Source organism: Anas platyrhynchos, chromosome 5 (genome assembly GCF_047663525.1).
Source record: "Anas platyrhynchos isolate ZD024472 breed Pekin duck chromosome 5, IASCAAS_PekinDuck_T2T, whole genome shotgun sequence".
Classification (NCBI taxonomy): domain Eukaryota; kingdom Metazoa; phylum Chordata; class Aves; order Anseriformes; family Anatidae; genus Anas; species Anas platyrhynchos.
Window position 1 is genome coordinate 11087193 of NC_092591.1, and position 12155 is coordinate 11099347.

General features: G+C 36.6%; 1 protein-coding gene across 8 annotated transcripts in view; it reads left to right on the top strand.

The window, feature by feature from the left end:
- Window positions 1–12155, top strand: part of CDC42BPB (CDC42 binding protein kinase beta) — a 94367-nt gene that overhangs the window by 52977 nt on the left and 29235 nt on the right. For all 8 annotated transcript variants that reach the window (XM_072038258.1, XM_072038259.1, XM_072038252.1 and 5 more), the window contains exons 8-17: window positions 1374–1622; window positions 2933–3012; window positions 4025–4191; window positions 4294–4413; window positions 6396–6529; window positions 8235–8477; window positions 10022–10132; window positions 10594–10838; window positions 11014–11119; window positions 11725–11849. In XM_072038258.1, coding sequence (XP_071894359.1) covers window positions 1374–1622; window positions 2933–3012; window positions 4025–4191; window positions 4294–4413; window positions 6396–6529; window positions 8235–8477; window positions 10022–10132; window positions 10594–10838; window positions 11014–11119; window positions 11725–11849 — 1580 coding nt within the window. The remainder of the gene's footprint in view (window positions 1–1373; window positions 1623–2932; window positions 3013–4024; window positions 4192–4293; window positions 4414–6395; window positions 6530–8234; window positions 8478–10021; window positions 10133–10593; window positions 10839–11013; window positions 11120–11724; window positions 11850–12155) is intronic.

Genomic DNA, 12155 nt, shown 5'->3' on the forward strand with positions numbered 1-12155 from the left:
TGTTTACAGTGCTGTGCTCTCACAGTGAAGTAGTGATGGATAAGACGTGAAATCCTTCTTAGAGCTGACACTCTTGCAGTGATCAACATTAATCTCTCTATTGCTTCAATTTCTTCAATGAACTAATTGGTGACAAGCTTTTCTGTATTATGTTAGTGTCGTGGTTCCGCTTGAGTGGGCAGCCGAGCTCCATCACAGCCGCTCTCTCACTCCCCCTGAGTCTGTTTTGCCCGTTACACTAATTATTGCGTGATTTTCTCATCCTTATCTCAACCTTTGAGCCCTTTTCACATATTTTCTCCCCATTCCTCTTTGAGGAGGGGGAGTGAGAGAGCGGTTGTGGTGGAGCTCGGCTGCCCACCTGAGTAAAACCACCACAGTTAGAAATATGTAACCAGCTTGTGGGTAACTGCTGGCTACCTAGCTGTTAACCTGCTTTCAAGGATGTTTAAAAGCTGTTGCCCTGCAGATTTAATATTGCAATCTCATTTGGACACAAAATCAATCTGATTTTATGTTTTTCAATGGGCGTTCTAAACTTTGATTTGAATTATGCTATTTTGGTCCCTAATGGTCTCATTCTGCCCTTGAAAAGATGTGTTGTAAAACGTTAAATATTCTATAGTCTTTTATTGAAAAAACAACAAACAAGAACCTTCAATATTTTAGTTTACTACTACTTCCACTATATAGTCAAGAATTTTTCCCAGTTTTATCTAGAGTAACATTATGTATTAGTGGTAAGTACATTTCTGGATCTTTTGTTTGTGATAATATAAATCTTAGTGAAACTATATTTTGATAGGAAAATTATAGTAATATTAGTAATTATATTTTGATATATAGTAGTTAGATTTTGATAGGGAAAATGTGTAAATTAGAAAAATACATCCTTAATTATAACAGTGTTTTGTGGGGGATTGACTAACATTGTGGATTATTAAGAGCTGAAATAAATAAAATCTCAAGGAGTAGATCTCCAGCAGATCAGTGGATCTATGACTAAGAATACCACTGAGTGTGTATGCCTTTATAGCATGATCTTTAATGTACTGTAGTGTGTCAAAACATCTGTCCAGCTTCCAAAAAAGGTTTGCTGTTCGTAAGAGTTACTGTTCTCACAGTTAGTTTCAAACAGATCTGTGTGAAAGGAATCAAAAAGTGATTACTTGCCCTCGAAATCCATTTTAAGACAACAAGTCTATCACTGAATGTATTGTACTGTGTTCTGCTGCTGCTCGCTGGGACTAGAACAGTGTCTGCCTATTTGTTTCCAATTTTGTTGGAGTAATTTAGCACTTTCTTTTTGAAATCGCTGTTGAAATCTATGGAATGGATTCTTTTTAAAATTTCTTTTTTTTTTTTTTTTGTAGGAAAGATTTCAGTTTCCATCCCACGTTACAGATGTATCTGAAGAAGCAAAAGATCTTATTCAGCGACTTATCTGCAGCAGAGAACGTAGACTGGGACAGAATGGAATAGAGGATTTTAAGTCTCATGCATTTTTTGAAGGACTTAATTGGGACAACATCCGAAACCTAGAAGCACCTTATATTCCAGAAGTTAGCAGTCCATCTGACACCTCAAACTTTGATGTGGATGATGATGTTTTAAGAAATCCAGTGAGTCTTTTATTTTAATATTACTATTGCAAGTATGCAACTTTGCTGCACTGTAAGGTAGTAGTGAGAACTTGATTTCAAAATTGATGCGTGCCTTTTTTATGTTTGTAATTTTTTAAGGAGCAAATAGTGAGTCTGTTAATAAGCCGTGCGAATGAAATAAGATTTCTTCTTATTATTTCGTTCTAAATTCTGAAAAGCCGTGAAACAGATTCCTGAGTTTAGCAAATTTAGTTGTACTTTCTTATGGATGTGCACTGTGGTACAATCTTACAGGAACAGGTAGTATTCTTATTGCAGTCATAATGACATCAATGGGCAAATGAAGATCCGCAAGCAGGAACTCTCTGAGAAACTTCAGAAGAATTGAAACCCTACTAAACTGTTGTTATTTATATCAGAACTGACCCAGTTTGTCAAGTGTTACTATTTAGAAAAGAAGCTCACAATTTCTGAAAACCCAGAATGACAAAGGGTTGAATTTTTTTTTTTCACGCTTGGAATGACTTATTCAATGCTAAAACAAGAAAAATAACACGGACAGTCAAAATGAAAACACTTAGGCAGGAAAAAAAAAACTTGCCTTTTTACCTTTACAAGAATTTTGAATTTATTTATTTACAAGTATTTTGTTTTATTTGTTTTCAACTATGAATAACATCTGTCTTCATATATGTATATATTCTTCATGCAGTTTGTAATAGCAGCAGACCAGGTGAGAGAACTCAGATTCCTGCTACTTAAGTCACTTAAGAACCAGGCGGCTGTTTGGGTGTGGGGGCATTGATGTTCTGCTCCTCCATTTCCATTGTGTTAGTAGTTTACAAACTCCTATCAGGAAGAGTAGGGAGTTTTCATGGCAATTTGTTCATCAGCTTGCATTCCAAAAAATGAAGAGCTTTTTTGGCTTGGTTTTTGATTACCTGGCTAGCAGTAACAAGAACACTAAACAAAACAGCATGCATTTTCATGCCAGGTCACTTTTAATTAGGAACTTGGAAGTTTCGGGTTTACTTTTAATGGTTGTATTGTGCTTTGAACTTGTTGAAATGCTTCCCTTTCAAGTGCCAGTTCACAAAAAGGAGGCTTCTAAATTCAGGTCATTATATTAAGTGACCTAATCTGAAATAAAGTTCATACAAGGACAGTGGAAGGCTATGCAATGAAGCAGAATTGCCAGTTGTGAATTGGTGTCCTCTAAGAACAGGCTTTCCATCAGCTGTTTCTTCTAAACTATTGTGACTAAATCAAATAGCTTTAGTTCTGTATGGGTTCTCTTTTGGGTTTTCATGCCTGTTTTTTTTATGCAGGAAGTGGTGCCACCAAGTTCTCATACAGGCTTCTCTGGATTGCATTTACCATTTGTTGGGTTTACGTACACAACTGATAGGTAAGCAAAGGATATGTTGTTCATTAAACTTGTTTCCCAAATACAGCTCATTCTAGGAAGATGTCATTTGTATAAACAAGTAGAAAGATTGATGTCTATGTGTCAGTGGATTAAATCTTTATCCCATTTTTTTCAAGTGAACATGTTTTGATTATGCTTGCCAAGATTAAATGCTTCAGTATTTAATTTCCATTATTTGAAACAAATGAAATTTAAGGGACTAGATTTGTCACGTTAGGTGGGTATAAACTTGCTTTTCCTGCCTTAAGAGGCTAAAAGCAAGTTCTTGTCCATGTTGCGTGTCTGCCAGAAACAATTCAGGATTAGTTTATTGCTCCTAAGCCTTGTTGACAGGCAAAGTTAATATACCTTAGTGTTACTCTAATGCAGGTTCCTGATTTTCAGATGGTTCTGAGCACAGACAAAGCTAGCTCACTTTGCCGATCTTTGAAATGGAAGTAAGCCTCCATCTGTCTTCAGAGATCCCTCAAATACATACTTCTTGTGCCTCTGTGTGGTTATTCTGTCCTTTTTGTTATTCCCTTGTTTCCATTTGCTGAGATTTATCTCCACGATACTGTTGCAGAAAGGACCCAGTGCACTCATCTTTTTCAGGGTAAAATCACATGGCTTAACTAAATCTATCCAACTTCTGGCTTTCTTTCTCAGCTGTTTCAGTGCAGGTACTCATTCCATTCTGCTTCCTTTGCTGTCAGGCAGTAACTTTTGACAGAGGGAGTTAATGTTTTTAATCATTCAAGCAGTTTGTAAAGTGAACGTAAAACAGCATCATTAAGGTCCTGAATGCAAATATCTTAATTCTACACCAGCATACACAGTAGCTAGGGAGTAATCACTATATCTACCCTCACTGTTATCTCAACAGTAACGACTACTGTGCTAATTGTTCTTGTAAATTTAAGGTGCATATTTGGTGGAATCTCAGCGTGTCGCTGCTGTAGACTACTGTGAGTATTTATTAGAATATTCTAACTTAGGTATTTGTTTTCAGCTCTTTATCTGACAGAGGCACTTTAAAGAGTGCAATGCAATCTGACACTGTAACCAAAGATGTGGAGGTACAGCGTGACTTAAAGAACACTTCACAAATAGAGGGTTATGAAAAGAAAATAAGGAAATTAGAGCAAGAAAAGCAGGATTTGAACCGAAAACTGCAAGGTTAGTCGCATACATTTCTTTGGGTTCTTAGTTCTTCTCATTAGGAAGAATTGGAATGTATTTTATTGAATAACTTTTTTTCCTTCCTTTCCGGATTTTAAGAATCTACGCAGACAATGCAGAGCCTCCAAGGTCCAGTGTGTGTTACAGTAAATACGAACCGTGATAAGGAAATAAAAAAATTAAATGAAGAAATTGAACGGTTGAAGAACAAATTAACAGGTAAGACTCTAGCATGATTAGTGGCAATTATAGCAAGGCAGCTTAATGTTAACGGTAGTAGCAAAATATATCCTTTGGTTTTGCAATAGTTACAATTAATGTTATTGAGGTTTTTTTTTTTTAAAAAAAAAAAAAAAGGTTTTAAAGCCTTGTTCAAAACTAAGAGGCATTTCCGTTTTTCCAGGCAAGCACTTAACTTTTTCTTCCACTTCCTTGTCCTGACAGCATATGCTAGTGTGGGGAGTCTAGAGTACAATGTTAATTGCCATAAAAATCTTGGGAGATCCTGTTCCCTTTCTTTTTTGGGGGTATATTTTTGGAACAGTTTTACTGGAGGCATATGTAAGAGAGAACAGGGATAAAAGATTAGCTGCCCTTTAGTAACATAGGAGGATAGGTTGGGGTAGGGGGTTGTATGATAATTCACATCTAAATGTTTCTGAGCTCCTGCTCCCTTTGTGTTTCTGTCTGGTGATGCATTAATTAGGAAGTGTTGCACAAAAACAAATACTGGCATCTGTCCTGAGAGAAGGCTGACTCATCCCTATCACTGGAAATCTGTTGCTTGACAATGCTATTAGTTTATGCATACAAACCTCCTGTTAGTGTCTGATTTTTAAGAGGGAATCAGTCATAAACTAAATGGTAGTTATGAAGCCTGATGACTTGGCTGTGAGGTTTATAGGGGCCTGTATTATCTAGTGAGGGAGTTCAGATGCCAAGTTGCTGATGCCCAAAACCTCCAACTGTTGTCTTCCATTCAGGAGGACTTTTTTTTTTTTAACAGTCTTTTTTTTTTCTTGCTTCAAATTCCTAATACAATCTTAATTCATTATCTTGTTTTGTGTGTCAGTTCATTGTCTATCACAACTGATAGTTTTCCTTACAGTTTGGCAATATATACTCCCCTTTGTAAGTACATCTGCTGTGAAATCAGTGGTGCTGAGTGCCTCCCCCCCCCCTCCCCCCCCAAAAAAAAAAAAAAAAAAGCACCATCAAAAATCTATTCTAATGCATTCTGTAATAGGTTTGTCAAAATCGTTAGATTAAGGTGCGGCTTCTGCAAATAGGTTAGATTTATCCCGTTCTTCAGCCTATTGTGTGCTGTTATATACTGAAAACTAGCAGTGCAGTCTGGTTTAAAAAGAAATAGCATTGGTTCATGCAGAGTGGGAGGGAGTTTAGCACAGCTTTTGTCCTAAAATGAGAAAATTAAAATTACTTCAATCATTACATTAGTGCTTGGGATCTCTGAATACGTAGGTCTAATTTCCTGTTCTGCCACAGACATCAATGAAACTTGAGTGATACAGTTATTCCCTGTGTAATTTCTTATTTATTTGTTTAAAAGAAGTAGTAATTAAAACCAAATGGAGAATGGCAGTTCAATTTCTTACCAGCTCTAAGACTGAGCAGAAATATAAAAAGGTGGTTAGTCTTCTGTGTGTAAAGGTGATAATTTCAAACCAGGTTTTTTTTTGAGACTAAAGGGAGAAGTGCCAGGAGAATATACTGGTAGGAATATGGACAGTTTACGTCTTGAATCTGCCTCATGCAGGATGGTATTGCCTTCCCAGATTGTTAGCTCTTATCTACTCTAGGAAATAAATAGTCCTTTCCTGTCTTGCTGGATGCACTAATAACTGTAGTCTTACTTGTCATACAATGAAAACTATTTAGGAGACAAATTACTAGGACTGGAATTCCAACAACTGAAAAAAAAAAAAAAACCCTCTCTGCTTAGGCTTTTTCACCTCAAGAGATAAGTCTTCGGGTGGTGTGGTTTTGTGTTTGTTTTTTGTTGATTTTGATATGCTGAGAAAATTAAGTGGAGCTGTCAATGCACTGAAATTACCTTAAGCTGTCTAAAAATGGAATGGAGAATTTAATTTTCCAAGCAAAGTTATGCCATTTATTTAAGTAATGTTTCTTACTTGGTATAAATTTAGGACCAGTTGTCTTTATTATGTATTACTCTGCAGATATAAGTAAGCTGGAAGGGCAGCTTGCAGACGCAGTGGCTTTTCGGCAAGAACACGAAGACTCTATACATAAGTTGAAAGGACTGGAAAAACAGTGCAGAGTACTGCGGCAAGAAAAGGAGGACCTTCATAAGGTGAATATGGTTAGAAATGGTCACATAAAATAGTTCTAGAACTATTTTATTTCAATTGCAGTTTCAGCATTTGGAATGTTGCTTTTCAAAATATATTGAGATGTTAGTGAGCCCGTTAATCTCGTTAGCAATACAGTTGTTTTCCCAGGTGGCACACTTTTTGAAAGGTGATTGACATCTTACTAATTTTAAGTGTGTTCTGTTAGATGGGAAGACCACCTTTTAGTATTGACTTGTTCACTATGTTTATATCTTGGAAGACAACTGCAGGTTACATCCCCAGGTAGTGAAACAAAAGCTAACAGACTGTGTAATCACAAAGCTCAATAGGATTTGGCTCACCCAAGAAATACACATGTTAAGTTTGAAACTGCTTGGGGATGGGAGGGAATTTTCTAAAGAATGGCTTTAGTTTAACTATTTTTTTTTTCAAGATACTTCAATATACCCAGCAGTTAAATTCACAGATTTATGGCTTGGTGTCAGTTATATAGATGCTGAAATATATGAACGAGTAAATAGAGCTAAGTCACTGTGCCAGCTTGAGCCCACTTATTCTTTATAATACCAAAAGGTTAATTACTGCTTGAGGATGACTTTCATATCATTGCTAAGTGATACGTCTGCTACTTACTGTTGTGTAAATTACACTTTTATTTGCTTCCTAAAATGTAACAGTATGCTGTGTTAGGTCACCAAAATATTTTACAGTAAAGTAAATAGGAGCTTTGCATATACTACCTACTGCTTTCAATAAAGCCCCCCCCCCCCCCCCAAAAAAAAAAAAGCTACCTGCGTTCAAATATCTGGTTTTTAAAAGATAGATTAGCCATAGTGCTCATCTGGCATTTAGGTGGACCAAAAATAATCCATGGGTCAAAATTTAAGGGGTTTTTGTCCACTGGAATTTAACAGCCTCTCTTCTGTTTGTTACCAGTGGTCAGAGTTGTTTTCCGGAGTATATGAATAGCAGAGAAGGCAAATCTGTGCCTTCTGGTTTGTCTACATGCCTTTTTGGAGGTTAATAAATGCTTCTGTAAGACTCCTGCTAATGGCAATTTTTTTAATGTCTCCTGGCCTGTGTACATTTCTTCTGTTGTCTAGTTTCATGCTTTTTTTTTCACTGGCAAATGATTTTATGTAAAGCATTTAATTTGTATTTTAATCTTGTTAACTTATGTTAACTATTAGCTGTAAAAAGAAGAAGCTTTTATACTTTCAATTAAAGTATTAGAGCTTCACAGTTTGTTCTGAGGAATCTTCCTCAGTTTTCTTAAGAACTTCACAAGATTTTCTGTAGCAGCTCAATGCTGGTAACTGTTTGACAGTTCCCCTGAACGTGTCGTCTGCTAAAACATTCCTTTGAGAAATATTACTATTGTGCAGGTACATGGTGGTAATCTGAAATTACATTTCTTAGCATTGAGAGGGGCTTGTGAAGTGAGATTTGTATCAAAGACTTGTGGAATAGCAAAGGTCCTCTTGGAACTGCCATCCTAGAAGCAGAATAATTGCTGTCCTGGTATGCTATTGCAGCTGTCTAGCCAGAAGAAATTTGTGTAAATTAACTATTAGCAATCATATTTAGAAGTTATCTGAGAGGCTTGAATTTTCAAGTCGTGTTTTATGTAGGTTCACTTCCTTTCTTCTTGGAAAGAATACATAGAACTCAATTTTTTTTAATGTATGTATTTATTTAAACCAGCAACTTGTAGAAACCTCAGAGAGATTAAAGGCACAATCCAAAGAACTGAGGGATGCCCACCAACAGAGAAAGCTAGCAGTTCAGGAATTCTCAGAGCTCAGCGAGAGGATGGGAGACTTGCGGTCGCAAAAGCAGAAGCTGTCCCGGCAACTTCGCGACAAAGAGGAGGAGGTGGAAGTGAGCATGCAGAAAATTGATGCTATGCGACAGGACATCCGTAAATTGGAGAAAATCAGAAAAGAGGTAGCTTGATTAAAATCACTAAGAATAACATTTTCACCTGCTGCTTGTCTAGGATCTCATCTGTGATTGTATTGAGAAATCAGAATCATAAACAGGAATTTACTTTGTCTATAAGAAATTGCCCTGGTAACTCTTCCATATCACTTCACTGCAGTTCACAAATTTGATTCTTGCAGGCTTCAAGTCATAGTCAGCTTGAAACCTAGAAAGCTTAATGCCTTGATGGACTTTGTTGGAGTATTCTGACTCCCTTTTCCTTTTTTTTCAGATGATTTTTTCTTTAGCTTAAAGGAAGAAAGGTGATACAGCCTACATAAGTGTTTTTCCTTACTCTTTAAGTCAATATAGAGAGAGTAGCTGGGTAATAACTTGCTCACAAGTAAATTTCTGATTACTATTCTAGGCAATTTATGGTTTTAAATAAGATGAAATGGATAACTGGATAACTAGAAGAATGCATAAGAAACAATTATCATGGTTAACGTAATGTTTTGATCACTTAAAAACACTCCAATTTTACATGTTCTATGAGTGAACTTTTGAAAAGGAACGTGAGTTTTCTAAACACTACTAGAAATTTACAAGCAAATTAAAGGGCAGACTATGAAAATGGAGTAAGAGGTGAAGTTTCTCAGACCTACCTGTGAATAAGAAGTGGTACTTAACCAGAAAAGGCATAGGGCTGCAGCACCATATTTGAAGCTGCATTCTGCCCTTCTGTCTAGAGCCTATTCAAGTGTTGTTGCTTATTCAGTTAAATGTTTCCGTGAAGGTCTTGATAATGTCTTTGTTCTTGGAAGTTCCTCTGTCCTTCCTTTCCAAACATAAATTCTGTGATTCTGTGATATGTATCAATCTATCAATCTATTCAGAACATAATCTGTAAGTTTGTTATCTTGGTATACAATTCTACATACAGCGCTTTTAAAAACAGCTTTCTTAGTTGAGTTTGAGTGCAGAAAAACAGATTTTATTCTGCCTTGGCTGCATAGTTGCCACTAAATTGTCTTTCTGATACAATAAGCTTTTTGAAGTGGATAAATGGATGATCAAGCTTATTTTGTTCCATAATTGCAAGGTACAAGTGTTCAGTGTTCATATTTGAAGTATTTGACAATAATTTGGCTCAAAGGTCAAGATTTTAAACTCTGCTGCCTTAGGAGATACTGAAGCGTGGAGCTAATCTGTAAATGTGGGAGGCTTTTTTTTTTCCCCACAACCTCAGTGACTTTCGACTGCTGTTTCCTTCTCTTAATATTGCTGGAAGCTGTGCAGTTATCCCTCCATATATTTGGTGTGGTTTATATCAGTACAAAAAGCCATTTCGATGTAGTTCTACTTAGAGACAGACAGATGCCTGGATCACTGAAAACAAAACATGACGTTCTGAAATCAGTGTTACAGTGGTGTAATGTAAGATACAAATAAGAAAAAATTGCTGTTTTCAAGGCCCCTAGAAGTTCATTCCTATGAGGAGATGAAATGAATGATACAGATAGCAGTATGTCATGTTAAAATGACTTAAAATTACTTTGATTTTATAGCTAGAAGCCCAGCTTGAAGAAGTTGCTGCAGAAGCATCAAAAGAACGCAAACTTCGTGAACACAGTGAGGCCTTCTCCAAACAACTGGAAAATGAACTGGAAGCTCTGAAGGTTACTTAAGGGCTTGGGAGGGATGGGACATTTTTACTCGTTACATAGGAGTTGCAATATTTTTATTCCAACTGTTGATACCTGTGGGACACTTAGAAGAAACCACAGCATTACTAGAAACCTGACCTGGCTAACCTAATTAGATTTGTTTTTTTATTGAAATACTTTAATATTGTTTAATATCTTGTTAATGTCTTCAAAATGTCCAGTTCTTAAAAATTCTAAGCAGCTATTAAACCAACATGGTCCGAATTTATCTCTGCAGCAGCATTTAATCTCTTAGGGTCATGAAAGCAGAGCAGTTGCTTAGGGGGTTAAATGCTTGAAGAACCTTTTAAACCTCTCAGACCCCAAACAAATTTTTTCCCAAGTGCTACAAATTGAATAGTTCTAATCAAAATAACGGTCCTAAAATATAAAGATCGTAGTCTTTTCCTGATGTTTTCTCTCATTCTCTTCAGCTGAAGCAGGGAGGCCGGTCAGCAGGTGCCACACTAGAACATCAGCAGGAGCTTTCCAAAATGAAGTCTGAGTTGGAAAAGAAAATCTTATTTTATGAAGAGGAGTTGGTCCGGCGAGAAGCATCACATGTTTTAGAAGTAAAAAATGTGAAGAAGGAAGTACATGATTCAGAGAGCCATCAGCTTGCACTGCAGAAAGAGATCATGATATTAAAGGATAAATTAGAGAAAACAAAGCGAGAGAGGTATGTTTTGGGATGGGATTGGTTAATCAAGGATTTCCTTTTTCTGTGTACTGTATTGCATGGGTAACTGTACAGGATGGTATTTCACCTTAATTCTGTTTATTCCTCTCTGAAAATCCCTGTCTATGGGTTCAGCAGTGTTACAGTATATGTTTCTATTTCTTGTTGTCCTTAGGCACAGTGAAATGGAGGAAGCAGTAGGAACAATGAAGGAGAAATACGAGCGTGAAAGATCTATGCTTTTGGAAGATAACAAGAAGCTAACAACAGAAAATGAGAGGGTAATTATTTTAGGAAACACTTAAGCAAAATATAATTCTTGCTTTGCTACTTTCTGATGTTGAAAGTGTACTTATTGATCACAATGGGATCGGTAAATGTTCAGGCAATATCTGAGTAAAACGAATGTGGTTCTGGCCATATAAATGTCAGAGATCTAGCTAAATAGTAGCTTTGTTCTTTGCAGAATTGATTCGTGCATCTCAGAGGGCACCAAGAAGTGGGCACTTCCAATTTCTGTTAGGGCTTCACGTAGAGGGAGACATTTACTGCCTGCCTCTCCAATGGCTTACAGTTAAGCTTTATTCCTCACAACAGCCTCTATGCTTTTTTGTTTGTTTTGTTGTTTTTTCCCCTCTCCTTTGTTTTGGATTGTTTTGTGTGAACTGGCAATGTGTTCTTCTGTGCTCAGGAGTTAGTCTCCAGTTCTACAAAAATAAAAAACACGAACTATTTCCTGTTCTTTGGTCTGTGTTAGAACTTCCACACTTCCACATAGCCCCGCACAGTGTTATTTGTTCAGATTTTGTATGTGTGTAGACATACACATATGGAAAAAAATGTGAAACTGACATAAGCCACAGGTGAAATTAATGTTTTGTTTCAGCTTTGCTCCTTTGTGGACAAATTAACAGCACAGAACAGGCAGCTAGAAGATGAGCTCCAAGACCTAGCAGCGAAGAAGGAGTCTGTTGCTCACTGGGAAGCTCAGATTGCAGAAATTATTCAATGGTATGTACTGCTTAGAGATCCAGATGGTCACTTTCAACTTTTGAAGTATTGATTGGGCTTTTTTTATGTTTTACCAGGCACTTTGTGTGTGTCTGTGATCAACAAAGCGTGGTGCTTTTGAGTGATGATAATGCTGTTTCTCTTTTTGCTTTGCAATATAGCTGAGTAATTTAAAGCATTTAGTCTTAACTTCTGAGTGAAATTGTCAGATACTATTTAGTGCAAGATACAAAGTTTGGAATATTTTCCAATCACAGAGTTTGGAATATTTTGATAAGCCTAATCATGAAGGTGACTATGATTTAA